Source organism: Pholis gunnellus, assembly GCF_910591455.1.
Source record: "Pholis gunnellus genome assembly, chromosome: 6".
NCBI lineage: Eukaryota > Metazoa > Chordata > Actinopteri > Perciformes > Pholidae > Pholis > Pholis gunnellus.
In genome coordinates this window covers 17,930,551-17,955,669 of record NC_136532.1, presented here as the reverse complement: position 1 = coordinate 17,955,669, position 25,119 = coordinate 17,930,551, and the positions used below count along the sequence as shown (strand labels likewise).

Genomic DNA, 25,119 nt, shown 5'->3' with positions numbered 1-25,119 from the left:
ACATAGAAACTCCTCTTAACCATCAGAGGGCACTAAAAATCCACCCGATGCTCTCAACCACTCCAGACAATTAGAATATAAATACAACTGGAATCGAAGCTGGTGAATTATTAGAAGTGTTTATGTTTGGTTGTATTTATAATGTAAGAAGAGAATTCCTTTTTACAAATCTCTAAATTTTGAATGAACAGTAATAATGAGGTAAGTGTGATGCAAACTGTGTCCTAATTAGCCTGATTTGTCCTGGTTGAATTAAAAGTGTCATTATTATAGTACATGCAGTTGTGGTTGCAAGCTAAAGTTACTAAAGTTACTTTTCTTCCCCAAATGGCCCCTTGTATCTATTTAAGTGAGACATGACCGCCTATTTATACAATACTCGTAATGATGTTTTCATTTGTTTTGTCCTTCATTCGATTTTATGTTCTAACAACTTCACACCATAAATATTGATTTCACGTAACTTACAGTTTCTGCTGTAGATCTGAACGCGTGTCCTCCATAATAATCAGTAGACACTAAATATGTCACGTTTGATCATTTCTACTGACATGGCAGTCACACCAACGCAGGGTTAATCCTACCAGCTGCGTACTGGACGTGGCTTCCTGAGCGGATGAACAGTGACAGATGATGAGTTTAGTGCCCTGAGGATTGCGCACAAGACAGTCAGTGATCTGCTAACAGCCGTCTAACACCGCAGACTGGGGAGACCGACTCAACCCGGAGGACTTGTTGATTTATTTCGCTTCGCGGGGTAATATTGAACCAAACGGAACATTCACCGTCACGCGGTCGCAGCTCAAGACTCCCACATCTCCAGGATCGTTACGCACAACTTTTACGCACAACCGGGGACCTGCCGATGAACGGATCTCGATGCGCTGTCACCTGCAGCACGGACTTCACTACAATCTGTGCTCTCACAGTTGCGATTATGTTAATTGAGCGAACTGCAGGAATGGATGAAGCGATCCGCTCCATGCTCCGCTGAAACGAGACCAAACCACGGATACTGGGAAGTTGCCTGGAACAGCGAGTCGCACAGGGTGCCAAAATGAGCTTTAACTACCAGAGCAGGAGGATCTTACAGATATTATTTGCAACTATTACGGCAGTTCTCACACAAGGTAAGTGACCTGGAAGTAATTGTTTGCGTGCTGTGATGTGTTTAAATCTAAACTGTCCACCAGGGATAAGTACAAGACCAGTGTCTGCTGCCAAAGTGAAATGATTTCACCTGAAGCTTTATGCGACTATCACTGTTTAAGCACTCATACCGTGTATGCACTTCATTTACTGATTTCAGCTAAAATACAATGAGTTATTAGACTGAAGTGACAATCCTGTGCAAATGTTACTGTAGAGGAGTTGGCCTTCTCTGAGAAATGTCATGCCAACAGTAAAACAGCCTTTTCTAGATGTGTAAATAATATATAAATGTCCTAATTTGTGCCTCAAACTTACATCTTACTCCACAGTGAAACAGCGTTCTGATGAGCTAAACAGAGTATGCATTGTGGCAAAGGGGTGTGATAGCAGTGAGTGGGATATTAAACATTTAGGAGGACATCGGTGTAAATTGGAGTAAAATACTTGATGGATTGGTTTATAATACAACTTGAGCCACGCCTTATAGCTTAGTACTTTGCTTTCCCTTATGGATGTCTGTTAGAAAACTGGGTTACTCAATTTCCACACTGCAAACAATAAGCAGACAATCTAAAGTCCCAACTTTGATAATGAAAAAAAAAAATCATAAATGACTATTTCCAGGTAATGTTGGTGGCTGATTAATGTAGATACAAGGATGACAAAAATGGAGAAATTGTTATAAATAAGATTTTTTTTTTAAAGCAGCTAAGAGTCTCATTGGACATAACAATGCCTACCAATCACAGCAAAAGCTTAAGCCTCCCCTCTCTCCTCGTCTGTCTGCCTGTCTTCTCCACCCTCTCACTCCCCAGGCCCTCTGGGAATTACATGGTATATGATCAGAGCAGCATTGTGTACGTTTTATAGAAAAGCACTTAATGTCAGAAGAGACATTTGTGAGTATTTTAGACCACGAGATCTGACTGATAAGGAGTGTTGTCGTCTAACTATTATCTTGTGTAATAGCAGAGCTGTTTTGCAGCTCCACTTTTGTCAGCACATAATTCACTTTCATGACATAAAATAAATGGCACAACAACAAATCAGCAAGAGAGCCTTGACCGCAGAACATAAATAAAGTAAGACAGAACAGTTTTGAACACTATATTTCATCATTTTCTGCTAACGCATCATGCTCATTGTCACAACCTTGACATTTGACAGCGTAGGTTCAACTACTTAAGTGAATCTTTGTGGCTTTTCATTTAATTGGGATCGCTATTACATTAGGTGCCTGTAGCAGCCAACACATTGTACTGCTTATGTTTCTAACACACAGTGTGTCTTCCAGACCTTTTTTTGGATCACAGTTTTTCTCACTTTTTCGATGACCTTTGATAATTAACCACGATGCTGTGTGATACTCTTTTTTTTAAATCCCGGGAGTACTAACAGCTTACCTTTCTTCTCCTGTGAGATGCTGTTTACCTCCCAAGGTGACTGCTAAGTGTCTCACAAAAGACTCACACCTTTAAGTTTAAGGACCTATTTATCAGCAAGCTGTCTGCTCCTAATTAGACGTTTTGGGGCTTTATTAAAGGTAAATGTATCGGAAAGGTCAGCCAGGCAAAAGATAAAAACACAAAGTGCTAACATCAGCTGTAAGGATGTTGTCTCCTATAGGTGCTTAATTTGTGTTATAAGCATCCGACTCGTGCCAACATTTATTCATCATGAGTGTATTGCTAGATATGTGACCCATAACACTAACATAACAATTTGATCAAAAACCTTCAACAGACAGCATGAAAGCAAAAAACGTTTCACTTTTAAACTCTCAATTACTGATTAAAATGCAGATATCCATTGTTGTCCTCTGAAATGCTATTGGGAGTCGACTCACTTCTGCAAGCTGTTTTGCACATATGGTGAAAGTCATTACTGCACATTAGAATTCACAGTGATTCCTCAGCATTATAATAGAATAATACGAAGATTGATTACGATTGGAGAAATAATGCTTAAAGACAACCACACTGAAAAGAAGTTAGCTGACTATGAAAATATTTTAATACACAGCCTTGAGACAAACTGCAGGGCAAAGAATAACTCATTAGATAGAAGTGTTTTTCATTAAAACTGGTGATGAGGAACATTATTTTGAAAGTTTTAATCCCCATACGCCACAGAATAAATCTCAGCTTTTCAAAGTAAAGTACTCTGTTTACTTTCCGTATGCATTTTAATGCATGGCAGTTGATTGCGATGTGTTTGCTTCATACATGTGGCCAAGCTAAAAACACAGGACAACTGAGGAATGTTGCACTCATGAAGTCACATATTCATTTAGAAAGACAATTCCTGCTTGAAGTTGATTCTCTGCAATCACTCAAAGGAACAGTAGAGGTAGTTTCAAATGAACAACTCCAAAATGTAATTTCCTACAGGGAGCATTTTCATTTGGACACAGAGATGGATGAACAAAGATTTGATCAACCCTGAACCCTGGCATGAAGGGAATCTTCTGCCCCCCCCCCCCCCCCCCCCCCCATCTCCCCCCTAGAAAGCACTTAACCTACATACTGTAGAAAAATATAAAATAAAGCAAACAACACAAGGTATTGAAAGTGAGCAGTCTTGGAGAGGTGGCTTTTAGAGGCTGTTGTAGCATCTGCGTGGCAACACTGATGCTTTCTGACTCAGCCAAGGAGGAAGAGAAGCTCAGGGTCTTCAAAATGAGTGATTTGAGAGGCTGGAACAGCTGGTGCAGCGGATTTGCTCTCATGTTTATCAGTTGAGGGCAGGATTCTCATCCTGATGAGAGGACCATAGAAGTACAGTTTTGCTTACACTGACTACTTGTTAAATACCCCAAATTTTGGCAAAGGAGAGGGATGCATCTCTTACCTGTCATGAATAATTAAAAACAAAACTAGTGCCTGAAAAGTCTGCTACCAAGTAGATGTGTGCTATCTGTGCTTTAGATTTAGCTGGTCTCCTTTTAGTTTTCTGACAGTGAAAAGCATGTGAAATAACAAGGACAGCACAGATGACCCATCAAACTCAACTGTAAAGGGATGAGCTTGCATGTGAAGTAGTTTGTTGGCACATTGGCGGTGCATCCTCCCTCCAGGAGACAGTGAGCCAGTTTATATTCACTCCAGCCGGAGCTGCTGCCAGCTCTGGTATTAAACAGCGCATCTGTCACTGTGGCCACTGGTAGGCCAAGCCAGGACAGCCACGTTCCCAGCTCCAGTCCCTGCCTCGTGTGGTGTGTCGCCCACTCGGCAAACATGACTTCACTCTTGTCTGTATGTGGAGGGGAGAGAGAGAGAGAGATGCTTTTGTCTCGCTGCTGGGTGACATGATTTTGACACTTACAGTATAGTCGTTGCTGTGTGAACTGTCAGACCATCATGACAGGCTCGTTGCCAGGGTGGATGAGTGAGGATCAAAAGCAGAAGAGGCCATGGTACACGGGCCCGTCAGAGGCCAGCAACCATGAGGGACATGATGACAGATATTAACAAAGAAAAGCTTCAAACTGTCCTTGATGGTAAATAACAAAAAAATGATTCAGTGACGGCGACTTTTGTCGCAAGTTCACAAATGCAACTGCTGCAAGTCTATAGATCTTGACATTATCTCTTTTGATAGACATTGTTAGCTTTGGTACAGCAGTGGGATGATCATTTGTTTTTGTTGTAGATGCTACTGAAGCTGTCTTTGCACCATGCTAATGCAGCTCTGTCCATTTCGTTATAATCTGCAAAGTAAACACCAGTGTTTTTGTTCTTAATTCACCAAGTAGGGCAATTAGCCACCAGATAAAAAGTGCACTCTCAGTTCAGCGGCTGTAATCTTCATAATTCTGTCAAAATGGACGTTTAAAGAGGACACATGATAGCCGGGTGAACTCTGCTCGTGTCCACTGTGACAAACACTTACCATTAAGCTTTTAAACCAGATCAGAACATATTTGTGCGGTTGGTTTTTATTCACTCATATAAAAAGGTCCATCTATACACTTGTGATCAGTATTTAACAGGCAGCCAGTAATCCTTGTGATCATTGTACTGGTTTACTGTCCAACACAAAGCAGCCAATGCAAAAATCACATCTTACTGAATGATACACAGATACATTTTCAGATGTGTCTCTGTTTTAGTCAGTCAATAGTTTTATTAGAATCTGGCATTTTACTTCTCGTGGTGATGCTCCACCATGCTTGTTTTTTGTTGTTGTTGTTTGTTTCATGGAGGATCTGCTGGGTATTCACAGCATGCTGACAATCTGAAAAAGCCATTTTAATCCCAGTTTTGGATGGCTGATTTCAACCGTGTGCCAAATTTATCAGATCCACCTTTCCTCCCCAAGCTGATCATCCATGAGAGAGGTGAAACTGGGGCAATGTAAGGGGACAGGCAATATTTTTAAAGTCAATTTTAAGCTTGAATCACTTGACACTCCATATCAGTAAACAGGTTTTGAAAAGTAAATTCTATACTAAGGAATTTATCACTTTTAGTATATTATCTTTCTGTGAAATGATTGGGTATTGTAATTTTTCTTTCTCTTTTATTTTTTCTAATCCAAACCGTATACTATATACTTATACTGTATTATTTCACCTGCCCTTTGCAAATGTAATTAATAGTTTGATAAATAATTACGTCTAAAAGACAACATAAGCTTGCACCCTGTTCATTAAGGCGCACTTTACAATATGCAGAGGACTACAATTCTCCCTATCAGGGTTTTAATAATGTGTAAATTGTGGTGCACATTAGAAGTTCCATGAAGAAATTAAGATTTAAATTGCGGTACACGATTAAACAAGTTTCACCAATGTAACACTGTTATATTATTTAGATATGCTGTGGGAAGGGTGTTACAGTTTTTCCTAGAAGTCAAGAGGAGGTTCCAAAGGACTTTCTGTACAGTCTTTTAGCAAAGTCACAGAGTTCAACTGCTCTGTCCCAGCCTCAGAAACTAAAACACTTAAGCTTCCCTTGTTATAATTCACATTATTTCACCTATGTGCTCTGTTGCATGAATTGTAAGGTTAAGCTCAAGGGCCTTTTAGTGTAATACATTGATGCCCCACTCAGTTGATCAGTTGGCCTTGGCTGACTTTTTGTGCTCAAGTGTCTCTGGTATTTTTTCACAGTACTTTATTTTCAAATGTAGCAAACTCAATTTCTTAGTCATGTTTTCGTTTCAAGTTAGTTGCTTAAAAATATGGTATTATGAGATATTCCCATGGCTTTTAACCAGCACATCCTTTTCTATTTTACCGTACAGATTTGAGCAGTAAAGAGCTGACTGACAATAGCCCAGTGCCTTCCCCCGTCTTCCTGCCGGTCAACTACGAGGTGCGAGATGCCGACTACTTCTTCCTGAAGGAGGCTGGGCAGGACTTCATGAGGAACTCCAGCATGCAGAGTCACACGCAGCCCTTTGTTATCTTAAGAGCCAGCCGGCAGCCAGCTGTCAACGCCAGCTACAGCACTATGTCCACAGAGAAGCTTGTGCCTCTAGATCTGGTCCAGTCTGTTCAGCTTTTCAACGCTCCAGAGGTCTTTACCTTTAACTGGAAAATCCAGGCCTTTGTGCTGACGCCTCGGGTTTTCTCATCCAAGCCCAAAGTCCGGGTGCTCTTCTATGTCGCGGGGAGGGACTGGGGCAGGGGAGAAGGAAGTGTGGATGAGCTACCATGTGTGACAGTGTACGCTTTCTGGCAGACCCAAGAGGTGAGGGGCTCCTGTGCCATGGGAGGCGACAGAGGAACCTGCATGGCTGAGCTGGCTCCTGCACTTGGCTGGTTTGCTCCGGGGTCAGAGGGCACCAGCAGGGAGAGGCAGGACCCGACTACCGGGAACCCTGTGGAGCTTTACTACCAGGCGCAACCCAAAGTTGATGGAAAGTGTGATTCTGTTGATGGAACTCGTTGGGGTGGCTCACAGCAGCAGGCAGCAGAGTTTGTTCCTGTCACGCCCATGCAGAGGATTGGCAGCGTGCGTCTTCTGCAGGTGCCTAGAGGAATGGCAACCGTTTCTCGGCTCAAGCTCGGCAATGCCATTGTCATACGGACATCCTCCAAACCGCTGAAGAAGACTGATATCGCCACCTTCTACATACTCATGGCGAGTTCTGCTCAGCTGACTAACTTCACTCTCAGGTAAGACTGTCTTCTGTTGCCTCACAGTTTATTATTATTATAATTTTTGTATTTATTATTTACGGGCTCTGCAATTTTAATGTAGCCCAAATTAATTGGTTAATACGAATTCAATGCGGGGAATCGGTCACTAATAGTATTTTTCCTCTGATCTACTATACTTGCGCAAATTCCGTGCCATCAAAAATGAGGAATATTGGAGGAAATCAGATTTAGCATGGATTATGGCATACGAAAAGAGGTTCTTCATCTTTCAGAGAACTGGAGATTATTTGAGTTCGAGTGAGCACAACCCGATGACATTAAGGGCTGCTTCAAGAGTGGTAGTCATCAAGGTTGGCATGGATCAAATAAGATCACATGTAAGCTTGTGACTCATTACTGCTCTGCTTTAAAGGGTATGTCCGGGATCTGTGGTAATTCAAAGCACTGCTACTGAATGTATGAAGATCCTGGGGATTACCAGTATATCTCAATTTAATTTAAGGCTCTGTTCTCATTTTGCAATGCAAAATGTTCCTGTTTGACTGGAGATGAGAGCATTTGTAGTCCCATCTCAAAGCAGCAGAGTTTCCTCTGGAGGTCTCTGTGACCTCCTTGGTAATAGAAGCTAATTGGATAAAGATCATAAATGTACTCGCATATATCCCAAAAATGAATGCCTCAACCACTTGACTTTTTATCCTCTAAAGAAAAAAAATACAAAATACAAGACTCAGTCTGTTCTCATGGCTTTCTCTCAAGATGCCAGTTTATTACTTCTCTTTTCAAGGTGAAATGATGCAACATGGGAGATTGGCACCTCAAAACTGGATGTGAATTAAATGCCTCCGTTTCCCACTCACTGCTTCATTGTTGGTTTTCATGGTCATCCGCGGCCTAATGCCTTTTATTATCATCATCCAGGCGGAGTTCAAACAGAACCACGTTGCAGCGTAGCGAGATTTGTCGAGGTTAGCTGTCAGAGCAGACGAGTAGAGATTTACGCTAACTTGATTAGAGACAGTTTTTTTTATTATTATTCTAGACACTATCTGCTTTAGTCCAAGCCCGTGAATAATGGACTGTCAGGAGGAATGAAATACGTTGTCTCGGTTATTCATTTGGTTTGTGTGTAGATTTTGATCATCAGTAAAGTCTGTCATAAATCCTTCCATCATATGTGGTTTCACATAATGTTATGATTGATAATCTCTGTTTGTTGGATGATGTCCAGTTCAGTGTCCTGACTTAAGAACTGGTTCAACAGGAAAGTCCTTGAAGGCAGCTTGTCCGAAAGTGTATTGTGTATAGAAAATAGTTACAGCCTTTCCCTGTAGATTGAAAAACACTGTGGTACACAATCAATACTTCCTGGAAAATAAATAATTTGGGAGTTACTTCCGTTTTGACTTGCAAATACAGTACATGCTTCAGTGGAGGTGAGCCGGGAAGGGGACAGTCATGGATTATTAATTCCCTTTTCACCTGGTCCTGTATTCATTCCCTTTGACAGTCACTTAGTCAGATCAATTGTGAATGCTGGAATAGGTAAATATCGATTGAGGCAACAGCTGTGCATGGATGGACTTGTGCTTACAGGTTTCAGAGTTGAGTCTGCAGTAGTCCTTCAACATTTCTCTCAGGTCATTCCGTTTTTTTCCGGTGTACCAAAATGAAACAACGAAATTTAATGCTGAAGGTGTTTCATCCATTTTATGAGTTGTCTGGATTTCCAGGAGAATCTGAGAACTGGGAATTACACACCTTTGAATGTATTTTTATCGGGTTAGACTTAGACAATATATTTTAACTATTTAGCTGGGTTCCCTTCTGTTCTCTCTCTACCAGTGAAGCCAAAAAAGAAATCCTGATTTCTGCTCTTCATTCTGCCACTTTTAATCATTGCTTCTTTAATTAATTTACTCAGTCAAACATGTTTCTGAACAAAAAACAGATAGCAGAAAGATAGCATCTCCTCTCCTCTCCTCTCCTCTCGCTGTCATTTGGCTGCAGATTGGCAATCTTGTTAGGAAGCTTTGTAGTAATTAAACTTGTGTGATGGTCTGTTGTGTCTTTGTAGAATGTATTGGTGACTAAAATCTGAGATCTTATATAAATATATTTTTTGCATCCAATTAACATGGAAAAACACACTCACTGTTCTTCTCCCTCATATATTCAGTAACACAGTGCTACCCTCCCCTAGTTTATCAGCACATTAACAAGCCCTGTGCATCCGATCCTCAACAGCTGTCTGTGTGCTTTATCACTGTCTGAATGTCCCATTAAGCTTTGCTTAATATTCTCTCATCAGCATGATAAACCTGTTATTGATGTCTATAGCTGGAGTCAAGGGACGTACAAATTTGAGGTCGATTGAGAAATCGAAAAGCCACACCTGTCCGTTCCTGTGAAATGAACCCTTTCATTTTCTGTCAGAGTTTGATAAAGGTCATTGATAAAGTATTGCAATCACACACCCATGCGTTTGGTAATTAGGTGATCCCTTTAGTGTTTGCTCAGGAAGTTGACTGGCAAGAAGTATGTGCTTACAATTTTCCTTTTAGTTTTCTTCTGAACAGCTATTAAAAGTCAGCGATGACGCACAACAGTTTGTCTTGTTCTGTGGGTTTTATTTAAAGACAGCAGTGTGGCAATAAATAAACTAGAACCTCTGTGTTAACAGGACACCGTGTCAGTGAGCTCTTCAACTAGGGAGCCTAATCATTCATCTGTGTGACAAATAGGACTTTCACATCCATTTTTAGTGCTGTGGTGCACGCCATCTGGCAGGCATGTTGGCATGAACGTCTCCCCAACTCACTAAACTGCTCCATAAGTCCGATAAGCACGTTGCCGGTGGCTGGTCATCAGACTGGCTAAACGGTGTACATTTGCCTGCATAATTAAAGATTGCATCTGTTTCACCAGCCCTGCAGTGATGCATCCACAAAGCCAAAGACACAAATTATATTGGTGAAGCAATTACAAACCCTATGTACTGTAGCATCTCGATAGCGGGGGATGAAATGCATCGGCCAGGATGAGTAGCGCACACAGAGAATACGATGTATCTCGTAGGTCTTTGATCAGTCTCTGTTTGACTTTATTATTTATTCGCTTTTTTGAATTTTGTCAATGTTTACTTTCCTTTGTTAGCCGTGGCTCTGTGACCAGTTTGCGTGTGTGTGTGTGTGTGTAAGTGAATGAAGAGTATGTAAAAGGTGAAAGAATACTGCCACTCATGCCTTGCCTGGTCAGAAGTGAGATGGATGGCAGGTGCAGCACCTGAGAGCTGCTTTTCTCACACACTGTCAGCTTCAGTCTCCAAAGCCATCCATCTTCTCTGCCCTGGTGCCTCCCCCTTGCCTGCTGCCTCCTCAGGGCCTGCTAACCAAAGCCATGTACACTGGTCCCCACTACCAACCACTCAGAAGAAAAACGCCTCTTCCAATCGCAGGGGATTTTTTTTACACAAGGGGGGGCTGAGAGAGAGAGAGAGAGAGAGAGAGAGAGAGAGAGAGAGAGAGAGAGAGAGAGAGAGAGAGAGAGAAAAAAGCTTGAGATAAGTCTTCTTGTTACTGCCACTTTTTATTAGTTAAACTCTGCTCCATGCAGCTCAATACACAGAGGTGTTTCATCACAGCAGGACATGCTATTCAGAAGTCATTACTTGTTTTCTCATTAATAAACTGTGCATGCCATCCTGCTTACCTCATTGATTATGCCCAGATTACATTGCACTTACAATTCTCTACAGTCAGCATTCGTGTTGTAATTCTTTAAAGAGAGGGGGAAAATGCAAGTTGGTGAAGGCAGCACGATGTAAAAAAAATCATGCTTTGAAAACTGTGTAATGCTTTACATGTGAATGACAGCTAGCTATGCTAGCTGTGGCTCCTGACTGAAATAACAAAAAAAACTACCGTATAGATTGTAATGAAATGTGGTAGAGACATTCATGGTTTCCAGAGGATGCATCCTCATTTACTTTAGTGATCCTCTGGCTTTTCCTCTAGCGCCACCATGAAGTTCACATTTGTGAGTTTAGGTGTAACAACTGATTGGATGTGATGCAAAACCCATGACATTCCCATCAGCCTCAGCTGCATTTTGTATTGAAGTGCTAGTTAGCAAATGTTAACATGCATACATGCTAAGGATGGTTTACACCAGATAACATTATACCAGTTGCCAAACATCAGCATGTTAGCTTGTATAGCTATGTTTGTATTAAGCTTAAAGCTGCGGCGCTCCATGCCAGCATGGCTGTAGACCAGTGGTTCCCAAAGTGGGTGCTTACAAATTACAACAGTCAAAATCATAAACTGAATGTTTCATCTGAGACTTCATATTTTGTGGCAGAAGTCAATTTGAAAAGTGATTGTAGAAACAGAAATAATCAACATGTGCCATTCTGTTACTGCTTTCATTCAGCAATAACATGGACAACAGAGTGCAACCGCTTTCTTCCTGTTATCACCTCATCTTTCATCTTTCATCTTTCCGAACCCGAAACTCATAAAGCCTTTTTAGATCAACACTGCACGTATTTCTCTTTGTCCATTTAGCCCGTGGTTGTTGGATCTGCTGCCTATTGGGAATCCTCAGACTGATAACAACGGACTGGCCACCCCTTACTGTCATTCACTCTAATGCACAGAACACAGAAGAATCTAGTTTCATTCACTCTCCCAACACAGACCATGCAGCACCCACAGTTTTTGGCTCCTTTTTCATTGTTGAGAAATTCTCCAAGCCAGAGTTGGATTTCTCATTTTGTAAGTTCAGTGTGTTTCCAGAGACACGTCTGCTGCAACAACCTCTGCTGGCAGAGATTGAGAGTTTAGAGGCTTTGACACAACTACCTACTTTTTTGGCTATTACGTGTCCACTGACTCTAAAACGGTGGCATTTAGCTGTTTACAATATTGACCGGAAGATTTGCAGGACATTATTTCCCAGCACCAGATTTTTAGCCTTTTAGCCTACTGCTTCCGGTTGAACCTGAATTAATGAGATAAATCAGCTGCTGTTGCCAGCAGCTGGAATTCAAACCAGCTGTCACCGGGGTCGCCATTGCACACGATTAAAACTACTGTTGAAAAAGACAATTCTCTGTCATCCCTTTATGATTGAGACCTCTTTGACAATTTTAACTGTAAGCGGCTTCACAAAATGCCACAAGATGAGCCAAAATCCATTCTTTCTGAGAAAGAGACAAAGTAAAAAAGGGCAAGCCTTTCTATCTTGCACTCCTCTTCCGGCAGCGGGTCGTGTCAGACATAGTGGCCACTTGAGACCTTCCTTCCAGATTACATGCCGGATGTGCAGATGTTAACAAGAACAAGGGTTCACACTTACAGACACACGCAAATGTGCACACAAAACTTACCGCAAATCCATTCAGTGTTCATCTTATATATTTAAATTAGGAGTGAATGCGTGTTGGTAGACTGATTTGTTTCATTGTGCTGAACAGCGAGCAATGCCTCCTCTTCTTTTCAAGGTCAAAACCCTCAGCCCAAAGCGGGAGAAGTGCTCAGATTGCTGTTGCTCCCATCATAGATTACACCTCCTCGGAGACTCATAATGCGCTCAAAACTGTGTGTTTATCTCACAGATTCAGAGATAAACCACACAGCTTTGCATGCGGATGAAAACCAAAGAGTTACACAAGGTTTTTGTTCTGAAATATCTAAGATAACTTGTCTGAGCTGTTTATGAGTATTCCAGAGTTTTGAGTTTCATAGAGAAGCAATTCTAAATGAGAACAGTTCACCATATTAACTATAGGTATTGTTGCAGCAGAGGACTGTATCATTACATGTGTGCTTCCGTTGGCCGAACTTCATTACAATTCTTGTTGAAGAATATCTCATTAACACTTGACCCACTGCAAGATGCTTATGCTGCGGAAGCCCACACAGGGAAGGTGTACATGTTTAGTTGCATAATGCTTATCATTTCAACATTTGAGGACAAGAAAAGGAATGATCCATTACAGTTTGAATAATGAGCACACGTGGGAATGAACAGGCTGCCGTTTCGCCGTTTTGTTATAGGAAATGTATGTAAAGTTTGAATGTATAAATCAAATATATTCTGTGTGAGGAAACCACATTTTAAAATCTACTATACCATACTGAGCGGGAACAATCTATCGTAAAAAATGGTCACAAGGAAATTCCAAAAGGTATGAAAAAAAATAATAGCGGAAAAAGAGCGTATAAATATGTTTGGTTATTTGTTTCACGTTCACCTACACTTTAGAAAAATAAACAGTCATTGCCCCAAATCCGTTGGTTGTTAATATAGGACATTTCACATTTACCACTTTCTTGACCTTTTCGTTTTTGATTTTCCACAGAGCGACAGTAAAGAAAGGTGTGACCTTTCGAACAGCGACACCCAGTAATTCTTTACTGTGGGACATCACTCTGGATATGGGTGCAGATGGAGCCATCGCTGTTATTTGTCAGAGGAAAGCTCCCATACCTGGGAAAAGGCAAGTCTGTTCTCTTCACATTACTCTGTATGCCAGTGTACAGTATATATCTATATAAATATATCTATGTCGTCGCCTCTGTATCTCATCGTGACCATATTTATAGGATTTAATTGCTCTGGTTTGAATGGACAAATGACACTTCAAAGGGAATTTTACTAGTACTGTTGGTTACCAGTGACTCTAGCTGATGAAAGTGGCGCTATAAAGCATGTCCTGCAAAGAATATCCGTAATTTATCTCTGCACCTGTGGAGTAAAAGACAAACCATCTGCGTCGTGCAAGCCTTACAGCAGCTTACTGCAGATGTTCACTGCGCTGTGTCCTGGGAGAATATCTCTTATACTCTCTAAGCACAGGTTGGCAGCAGGTTATCCTGTAAAGCTGCCCCTTGTAAACAGCTATTGCTTTTCCCCCTTTATTGTCCACTTCTCGTCTGTAATCTCAAAGCTTCCATAATTTTGAAACTTTTACCAGCTGTACACATCCATGCATTCCTAGTATACAGTATACCTATAACTTAACCCTATGACTTAAACGCATTTTCAAACATGTTACCATGTTGAACATTTTTGTTTTGTGTGTTAGCATGCTAACGATGAGCGCAGAGGGTTACACTCATTGACAACAAGTCCCTTTTTGTCACAGTTTGCTCCTTTGTCCCTTCTCTTCGGCTGCATCCTGACCTCCTCAGTGACTATTCATTGCCATTTTCCTTCCCTGCTTTCTCCATTACCTGACTGCCACATCCATCTACACACCTGCTTCCACTTCCTTCATCTGCTCTGGAATTACCTGTCCCTCCACTCCCACCTTGTCACCTGCATCTAATTGTCTAATCAGTTACTCACTGAACATACAGGTCCACTTCCATTGTTCCTTTGCCAGATCATCGTCAGTGCTATATGGACCTTTGTTTTGCCTTTTACCTGTTCTCTACCTACCTACCTACCTGTCTATCTGTAACCCAGCTACCTGTTACCTACCTGGCTTTAGACTCACTCCCTAAGAGCCTTTTTTTGTAATACATTATTGAACTGCACCAGTCTTCCTGTCCTCATCTCTGTTTGGGTCAAAGAAGTAAATAAAAGTATGAACCTCCTCGGTCATAATTAGTCAACATAACAAGGATTATGCGTAATGTAAATTATATGTCCGTGTACTATTAGCGTGCTAACATTTGCTAATTAACACAACTTTGTGAAATGCAAAGGAGGCCTACAGCCGAGGCTGTTAATGTCATACGTTTTCCAAGTATTGGGCAAATCAAAGTTTTGACTGAATGACTGTGTTAGATGAAAAATATACAGGGATCATGAAAGTGCTTTTGATTTATCCTAAAGGAAACACAAATATCTTAACAAAAGTTCGTGGCCATCCATCCAATCGTTGTGGAGACATTTCACTCAAATCCACAAACGTCAACCTCATGCTGGCAGTAAAGGAAAAGTCAGGAGAACACCAAAGTCATTAGGATTCTTCCTCTGGGCACCATGACTGGATACGGATAGATATTTCACTCTGGATGAGTTTGTGCCTCGAGAGCAGCTAGAAAAAAAATGCTTGTAAAACTAAAGCTCTAATCTGTGTATACATGTTTGGCATAGCTTGTAAAGAGCAAATGTCTGCAGCCAACTTTCCCAGGATGAAAAAAATACTAATAAAAGTAGACAGTAAACAGTAAACTTTGCTTCAATATAATCAAAAAGATGAATTGATCCCATCACAGGGATGAATATTATTTAGATCGAAACTCGTAGGTTTGTCTGACACTGACTGGTTAGAGGTTGCGCAACAATAGACGCCGCTTCCTTTAAAGTGAGGCAGAGCACTGACATTATATGTGCTTGTCATTATTGCTTTGACCTCATTAAGTTGTTTTCCCCATTTGGCGTGGATTATGACATTGTTTATCACAACCTCTTTATGGGTTAACATATTCTTTCGCTCAGTTATTTTGGCTAATCCTCTCTAAAATGTCATGAAGCTAACAGAACCCCTGCAGTGTGTGCACTGTCGCACCACTCTGGGGATTTCTCTGACTTTTTGTCTTGGCTTTAGTGAACACTAAAATGATTTGCTGTATCTGTACATTAAAGCCTTTTTTATCCTCTGTCACAGCAGCTTGGTTTGGATCTTAATATTAACTACTCACAGACAGAGTGCCCGCCATAAACAAGTTGTTGAAGCATCATCCCCCTGCAAGCTTTGCAAGAGTGACTGAGGGCGTAAATAACATGGCAGCATCCTCTATCTTATAGATATCTGTGTTAATGCATACTTAAGAGGATATATGCATGCTTATGCGATGCAAGCATATCTTGTTTTGACGCTTGAATTCCATTATTATCTTTTAATCTCAGGTCTCGGAGCAATATGCTAAGATTATTCAATTACACTAAATCTCCGTCTTGCCCTTAATAAGGGAACATATAATGGAGCACTGAGTGGATTCAGAGAGGGGCTTTTTTGTATTTTGTTGTTGACTTTGGAACTTAATGGAGGATTAACAAAATATGATTTGCAGTTTCTCCAATTGTTGTTGCTTTAGTACAAAAAGGCGGCTGGTATGCAACCCTTTAGAGGTCGTGTTCACGCTGTAAACAGGACTTACTGCGTGTCTGCACAGCCCTGACACAGATATTTATAACATATACACGCAGATGCAGCGGGTCTGATAATGTCTATGTGGGTATGTGCATGCTTATTGTGTTTTTGTCCACCAATACATCTTTTCTATAGTTCAATACAGTGCCAAGAAATAAAACCCAGGATACTAACTTGGGCCACAGGAGAAAATTGAATCCATAGCTAGGACACTCTGTTCTCTTTGGCATCACTGAGAGGCCATTAGAAGTTACAAAGGCTTATACTTTGTTGTGTATTCAGGATGCCGCTGTCCTCGGACCACCTTTTATTCCGTTCACGTTAACAGAGAAATTCAGCTCTATTCTTTTTGGATTTAGTTGGTGAAAATGCCTACAGATGCAAAGCCCTCCACTAGACAAAGAGGATTGGGTCTTGTCGCAACTACTGGGATCACATCCCTCGCCTGAATTTAGAGCTGGATATCTCTAAAAATCCAGTCTCAAGCTTCATTGGGTTTCTTTCAATAGTCCCAAAAGTTTCATAAATATGAAATAATTGCAGTCTGAGGGACGTTGTACAGTACACATGAGGTGTGTATGGTCTACAGGTCGTTGCACATTTGCCCTCTGGTTAGGGCTTTAAGTGATTAAACATTATAAAGTTCGGTTTTGGCCATCCAGGCTGATAATGTGTCCCTTCAGTTATCCATTTTCACATATGATCACATAGATTTGTCTGCACTGAGAGCAATGAGCCACAGGCTGAGGTGCAGGATACACTGCGGTATAATCACTGCACCTTTCTTCAGACATTTATCTCAACAGGAATCTAACGTGTGCCGAGATAATTGCGAACTCCAATGGTGAAATAATCCTATCAAGTATCAGTGTCTGGCTGTGATGGAAAGATTCTCTCTTTCTGTTGCTAATTTGCATTACCAAGAAGTTGAGAAAATTAGATCTCTCACACATTCAAAACACAAATGTGGCACTTCTTCCACCGAATGATGATCACATAATACGACAATGTAGAGCTGCAGTGACATCTATTTCACAGTGTGTTGTTTTGATGATTTGTATTTCCATATCAACTTTAGTAGTAATATGTAGACTGGTATGAATGCATGCAGGGTTTGCATATCTGATACTCCTCCTGCTTCCCATTCAGGCTTGAGAGCAGTCTGCTGGAGGTGCTTCAGATGGACTTTGAGGTGGAGGAGCTGAGCAGTCCTCTCGACAGTCAGGTGATCATATGGAGGCTGGAACTACCATCTGATTCCAAAACTGTAGCCAAGACTGAAGGAGCCATGAGGATCTATACTACTCAGAGAGACTTTGTTGGCCTGGCCCCTCTTGTAATGGTGAGTTAGCTGACAGCTCCCATGTCACACCTAATCATTGTTAAAACCAACATCAACGTTACTGACAGCAGCGTTTCCAATAACGCCAACACCATCCTTTTGAGCGTTGGTGCATGAAAATATCATAAAATGCACTTTGCTCTGATCCATTCATGTCTGGTTTGCATACACAAAAGGCTGAATATGCTTTGGATTGTTTAGTAAATGGGTTCTATTTCGAGCAGAGACTGACCTTGTGTTGTTCACTGTCAACTAGCTGATGTGTCTCTTCTGTGTTGTTCTGCTCTGTTCTGGCGTGCAATGGCCTATGTGGTCATCCTCTCCTCCTAACAGCTGCTTCATGCGCTTCTATTTTGGTGCCGCGGGCCTCTTTATCATGCTACCTCTATAATTAATCCATGATATAATCCCCACCACTAAATAAGGAGCACTACCACAAGAGTTTACACCACTTTAATTCACAATATTGAGTTATGTGTCACCTACGGTCGGTGACTTCTTAGTACGCCATTGTTTGCAAGAATGCCAATAACAACCTGTCCCATAATACACTCAGACCACCTTTTTCTATTTCTTAGCATTTATTCCATCAAATATTTTTGATAAAATATGTACAGTTAAAAGTCAAGAATTATTATACTTTATGCTATAGGTTTGGGCAGCAGGTTACTTGCACTGTATGTCCAGTCTGCCGCATATCCATCATACTTGTGCCTGAGTGCCCGGCGTTATGAGGATACGCTACAGTATCCTGATTCGTGAATTTGACATGGTTCATCTCTCCTTTGGATTAGAAGCTGACCTCAGGCAGAGGGCCAAACACGAGGAGATTTGACGGTTGGCTCGAGGGGACATTAGCGCTGACTGATCACTTAGCCCAGCTCTGTGAACTCCATCTAGTGCTGCTGCTCAATACTTCTGTATAAAGGCGAAAGCCTCCCTGACACAGGCTTCAGATCTGCATTTTTTAACTATATTTTAATGACAAAATGACGTTCAGATATTTCAGCTTCATTTAAACCAATGTTACAGTGGACAGACACATATCCATCTGCTTCATTTTCGTACTGAGTGGCCCAGCGTCTCTTTAAATTAGGTTCAACGGATCATTCACAGAACTTGACCTGGCTGCGCTCCACTGCTCTCGTACTAATTTACCACACATATCCATCTGCTCCATTTTCATACTGTGATTTTCCATGCGTGCATACAAATGCATGTATGTACAAACACACACAGAGTGAGACAGAAATATACTACCACTATACAGTACTAACAATAATTCATATCAATTACATTTTTATAAAAACGCTTCACCACTTGAAGCCACTTACCATGCAAGTCGCTGGACTCAAGGACACTCGGACAAGGGGACGCAGGGATTGATTGCGATAAGAGGACCACTCTGCTCTACCTGCCACAGCAGCCCTATTTAATAACACGTTGAGCATGAAAGAACAGGCTGTGCTATATGTATGCAGAGGTTATTTTTATTCCATTTATTTAGATCAGGTTTGAGCGGATATGACAGCGCTCTGAGGGATATACCTGTGCAGAAAAGTCCAAAATTAGCTTTCTATTCCATGAGGTGTCCTGGCCAAAGGGGGACTGGCCTTCTCACCTCGTCAGGATCGCTGAGTCACACTTCATCGCCCCCGTCTCCTCCTGCCTTCCTCTACATGCACCCCAAAGTGGTCCATATCCCAGAATAACTTTTGGCACTCCATGAAATCATTAGCCAAATGTCTAAAATGTGAAATGAAAACAAACCAAATTATTGCGTGTTATGTGTTATCCGATGGGACTAAGAAATATGTACTGACTTGATGGCTGGTTTCCCTGGCCTCTTCGTAGGACACAGAGATCCTGAATACCGCTGTTCTGACTGGAAAGAAAGTGGTGATGCCTGTGAGGACAGTAGCTGTGGAAGAAGATGGAGTGGTCACTGATGTTTCCGACTACACAGACTGTAGCTCTGATGATGAAGATGTACTCAAGGTAGGATTTACTCCTCCTCCTCCTCCTTGATACCCGCCACTACATATTGTAGAGGAAACAATAACTTTCAGATTTGTTGTTTCTTTGGTTTCCCACAGTTCACTGTTTATATTGTAGCGTTTTTAAAATGATTTAATTATGGGGATGTAATGTTTCTTTTGTGTGTGTGTGTGTGTTTTTTTAAACACTTATTGTACTCAACCTTAATCACTTTCGCTGCAGAAGTATCGAGTGAAACATGTTATATCACTACTGGTAAATGGTTAACTGAGAACAAAAACTTTACTAGCAGCAATAAATGGAAGAATGTGAGACATTCGTGTCTTGTCTGCCCACCCTAAAGCTCCCAGGCAGGAGGGCAATTTAGAGTGGCTGTTAAAAAAAGGCTCCATCGAGGCAGGGTTGGTTATATGTTTGATGGTAAGGACAGATGCAGAGAAATAAGTTGTACCAAAGTCACCCCGGCTCTCCGTCTCTTTTCCACACAGTAAAACAAACTATTAGCTGGGCTCCGACAACATCGGCCATCAATCTTCCGACAATGAACAACCACTGAGCTAAATCGCTCCCCACAAATGACCTCAGTCTGCCACTGTGCTCCCATCCAGTGACTTGCCACTTTTGTCCCGTGGACCTGAGCACGGCTAAAAAGCCGACTTTGATTATTGATGAAATTGAAAGTCAGGCCCCTGGCTGCTCCGGTCAGAAGCTGTAAGGACATTGTAGACAAAGAATAAAGACATGCCAGTGGACTACAGCCAGCTAATGTTTTTTAATTGGTTTTTAACCAGTCAAATATGTCCCATAGCACATGAAGCAAACAACAAATGTCTCGGCTAATAATGTAGTATTCTGTTCAGTGTTGCTCCATGAGGATATTCACAATACAGTGTATACAGTAAGTGCTCATATGTATTGAGTCCTGATGGGTGTCGGTTACAACAAAAGTAGGACTACATGAGGATGTCCAGAGGCTGGACTGAATCCGTCTTTGCTGTTCTAAGCCTACAGTATAGCTCTCAGTGTATTTGCTGACCAGAGAGCAGCTTCAGTCACAAATATTCCTTTAATCTTCTTAGTCTAAAAGCTTGACTCAGATATCTTTTCTCTTCTGGTGTGTCTGAAGAGTATCAAATCTGCTAGTGATAGATGGGGAAGGATTTATCTACAATGCTCATGTGACAAAACAAAAGCAAAAGTCTAATCTGTCTTGATGGAAAGCTTTTTCCAATGTGCATGAATGATGGAGAGACTTAATATGTGCATGTATAAGCATTCTCTTCAATCAGTTCAGGATTGAAGTATCGACACTTGAACATTTTAAGCAGGGATATATTGAGCATAGATGTCTTCTTAGTTGATTAATCAGGACTTTTTATGGCGTGGGATTGACATCAAGCCTGAAATCGATGTAACTGGTGAACGTAATTTGCCCCTAATTCATTCTGCATACTCAAAACTTATTTAACTTATTTTTTTTTTGCACAAGGAAACTATTGTCACAGTTGTGTCAGTCGAGCGTGCATTTCAGTATTTATTTTAATTTACTTCTGCCCGTCTTTCATACTGTACCCAGTGATGAAAGTCAAATACCATTTTAAACAAATATCTATTTTGACACCAAAAACACTCGAGGGATATTCTGGGAGGCAAAATGAGATTGTGACAAGGATGAGTGGGCGGATGACACTTTAAAATGGCATTCCCTTTGAACTGATGCTTCAGAATATTATTTGAACATGGCTCATGGAAGTTCACTGGAAGATGCCTCTCTGAAAAAGCAGAAAAGAGCAACGCGTCTTAGATCACGGATGACTGGTTGACTGCCTCCACACCAAAAAAAACAACAACAACTAAGACGACTAGAAGACTTCACTGGAAGTAAATCAGTCCTCGTCTATTGTTCCATGCTCGCATAATACATTTTCTATAACAACCGCTCCAGGGGCTTCAGCGTCACAAATGTAAGCGTGTAAATCTGCTGTTTGGATATATATCAGACATAGGATTATTCGCAGGGAAGAGGGCATCTCAGTTAACAGCGAGGATGACACATAGTGATGTGATCATTCTAAAGCTTAAGCTCTGGTCATGGGTGCAGGATGACTGATGCTCAGATGCACTGTCACAAGATGTCCCTGGGACAGCACATCTCCTCGCGAACTGTTGGGTTCACCCTGATGAGCACGCAAATCATTGCTATTTGTATTCCTCTGAAGGCTATCTGTCAAAGTCACGAGGTTTTTTTTCTCCCCTGTGCACTTCCAGGGACTGGTGACTGTATTGCAATGCTGCGTTAATTATCCAATTTGTTTAAAGCAGTGGCTGTAGAGAGGACCGAGGAAAACCTCCTGACTCGTGTCTCAAAATGTCCATGAGATATCTTGAGCAGTCGCCCCAAACTTGCCAGGGTCACCTTTGAAATCACGGTGTAATGAATGCATTTGGCTGTGAAGGAGTGATGTTCAGTACTGCACTACATGATATTTTGATTAACATAAAATTGCAATGCTGCCTCTTCATAACGCTTCGGACCGGTGATCATCGCAGCAGTTTATTACAGCTAGCTGACATTAGTATGGTAACACATGCAGTGCAAAACTGCTGCAAGGCCATTTGTTGTTGTAAGAATGGCCTATTTGTTAAAATAGTGACTTTTATGAGAATATTGGATTATTTCATGTCATTGGTTAGATGACTAACTATCTAACTATCTCCTTCATTGGCAACAATCTCATTCTGAGTTTGATGTAGACTGTTTACAGAAGCGTACTATACAAGCGCTTTGATATTACAAGGGAAATTAAAATGGTGATATTCATTTTCTGATGGATTGTTCCCAGGTGTCAGACAGGTGCGACTACGTTTTCGTGAATGGCAAAGAGATGAAGGGCAAGGTGAAGTTGGTGGTGAACTTTACCTATAGCTACCTGAGTGCTCAGCTCGAACTGAACGTGTGGATGCCCCGACTCCCTCTCCAGATTGAGGTGTCTGACAACGAGCTGAGCCAGATCAAAAGCTGGAGGGTACCCATACTAACCTCAAAAAGGTGAGACACACAAATAAACCACTTTTTTATCATAACAACTCACCTTATTTGGTTTCTAGATGGGATTTCCAGAAGCGTCCTTGAGCCCTTACAAATCCAAATCATATCTTTCCCAAGGGTTTAGGGATTTGATTCCATTATATAATGTGCTGCAGTACCTGGATGTGATCTAATCAAGCAAAGAGACAGGCTTGAGTGATTGGACAATAGTAGGTCAAAGTATTTACCATGTGACAGGTGTGACTTCTCATGTGTTTTTGTTCTCATTTCCTAGACCTGGCTGGAACAGTGAAGAAGACAGGAAGGGAAAGGGCTGCATGCTTCAGTTTCAGCACGCCCTGGTGCGGGTGCTAACTCACTTTGTGGCAGAGCAGGCAGACCCTCGGGATCCTAAGGCTTATTTCCTGGGCTCCGATTGGCAGGTGGATGTCACAAGGCTGGTTCGATACTTCATGAAGGTGGAGGACCCTCGAGTGGCTAGGCTGCAGGCAGGAAGGGTGCTGTCAGGACGAGACCTCGGGACCACCACCATCCAGGTAATGAACTGAACTACTGCTTGGATAAAGGGCTAGATGGGGTAGTATCCTTTTGTTTTACTTTGAAACTCATGAACTGAACTTGGCCTGGCAAAGAAATAAAGGCTGAGGCCCCCCTAATTAATTTACTGTCTCTGATAATGTTTGTGACAGGTGTTTTCTCCACTGTCTGACGCAATCTTGGCTAAGACAACTATCAAAGTCGTGGATGACAAAGTGACTATCACAGATTTGGGGGTCCAGCTGGTTACAGGCCTCTCCATGACTTTACAGCTCAGTACCGGAAGCAATAGGGCCATCCTGGCTACCACAAGCACTCAGGAGTTTCTACAGACCCCCAAACAGGTAACCATTGAATCTGAATCCATTGAAATGTCTAAAAGATGAGCAAAAGCACAATTACTCCTGTTTTCTCTTCTTTCAGGAAGCTTTGGTCAGTGCCTGGGTGCAGTTCAGTGATGGCAACCAGACTCCTCTTGACATTTATGATCCGGCTTTCTACAGAGTGACGGTGACATCTCTAGATCCGGGGGTGGTGTCAGTGCAGGGCACTCTTCCCACTGTGGTCGCAGAGGGTGAGGGCGAGGGAGTCCTGGTCAGAGTAGAGATGTCCATCTGTGAGTCATGCCAGAAGTCCAAACGCAAAAGCACAGTGGCGGTGGGCAACGGCAGCCTCAAGGTCAAGTTTCAAGTGAACAGTCGGCGCCCAGACGGCAATTACAGCGGCACTGTTAGCAACAAGGACAACGGCAGTGACTATGGAAACGATAGGGAAGAGGTGGGCAGCGAGAGAAAGCAGAGGGAGCCGTCCTATGGTCCTCCGCCACGCAGCTCAACCTTAGACAGAGAGGAGAGTGCAATGCAGAAGATCACAACCACGATCAAATCTACAGAACAAACCTCCATCACCAGCGGCAGCCTCGGAGGAGTGGGTAAGACCGGCAACTCAGGAAACCCCGGCAGTCCTACCAGCTTGGTGAATATCAGCATGATGAACAGCCCAAGTGACGGCAGCAAAGCGTATGGCTTAGACAATACGATAGCGGAGGATATGAGCAGTGTTAGCTTCACCAGCACTGTGAAGGCCCCTGGGAACCTTGTGAACTATAACTTCCCCAATAAGGTGGAGGTACCTGGGCAGGAGACAGAGGAGGTAGAAACTGGTGGTGAAGAAATGCTGGCCAACAGGCCGCTCACAGACTTGGAGATTGGCATGTACGCTCTGTTAGGCGTCTTTTGCCTGGCCATCTTGGTTTTTCTGGTTAATTGTATCTCATATGTAGTCAAGTTCAGGCACAAGAAGCCTCCCTCTCATGGCCAGGAGCCCACAGGGCACAGGCATGACTGGGTGTGGCTCGGCACAGACGCTGAGCTGGTGATGAGCGTGCCGGGCAGTCCTGTCCAGCAAGACTCCCAGACTACAACCACCGTCATAGACATTGGGCCTGATAAGACTTCCTCTCTGTCCAGAAGGCCCAGTTGCCTAGCCTCCGTCACAGACTCACCCCTCAGCTGCATGGGCTCCCTCAGGAGCAAACCTATGCACACCGAGTCCCTCCACTCGCCCACCAGCAAGAGAAAGAGAGTCCAGTTCACCACCTTCTCCACTCTGGAGCGCCAGCATTCGCCACATTTCCCGCCCAGAGAGAACGGCTATGGCATCCACTGGGTTGGGAAGCAGAACAGTTGTGAGGAGGAACCCCAAGTGCCCATGACAGAGGCTGGGGACCAGTTATAATACAGAGCCTGATCAGACCTCACATGTACAGTAGACGTGGCTTTGATCACCTCAATGCCTTTGTCAACAATAACTGTCTAGAA

General features: G+C 42.2%; 1 protein-coding gene across 1 annotated transcript; it reads left to right on the top strand.

The window, feature by feature from the left end:
• Positions 1-1,057: 1,057 nt before the first annotated feature.
• On the top strand, positions 1,058-25,036 carry LOC306697612 (transmembrane protein 132D; the record flags this gene model as incomplete). Its single annotated transcript, XM_079161617.1, has 9 exons — positions 1,058-1,130; positions 6,400-7,276; positions 13,629-13,766; positions 17,523-17,715; positions 19,570-19,713; positions 22,557-22,762; positions 23,037-23,298; positions 23,452-23,643; positions 23,723-25,036. 9 exons carry the CDS (start codon positions 1,058-1,060, stop codon positions 25,034-25,036), a joined length of 3,399 nt encoding a protein of 1,132 aa, XP_079017743.1.
• Positions 25,037-25,119: the final 83 nt, after the last annotated feature.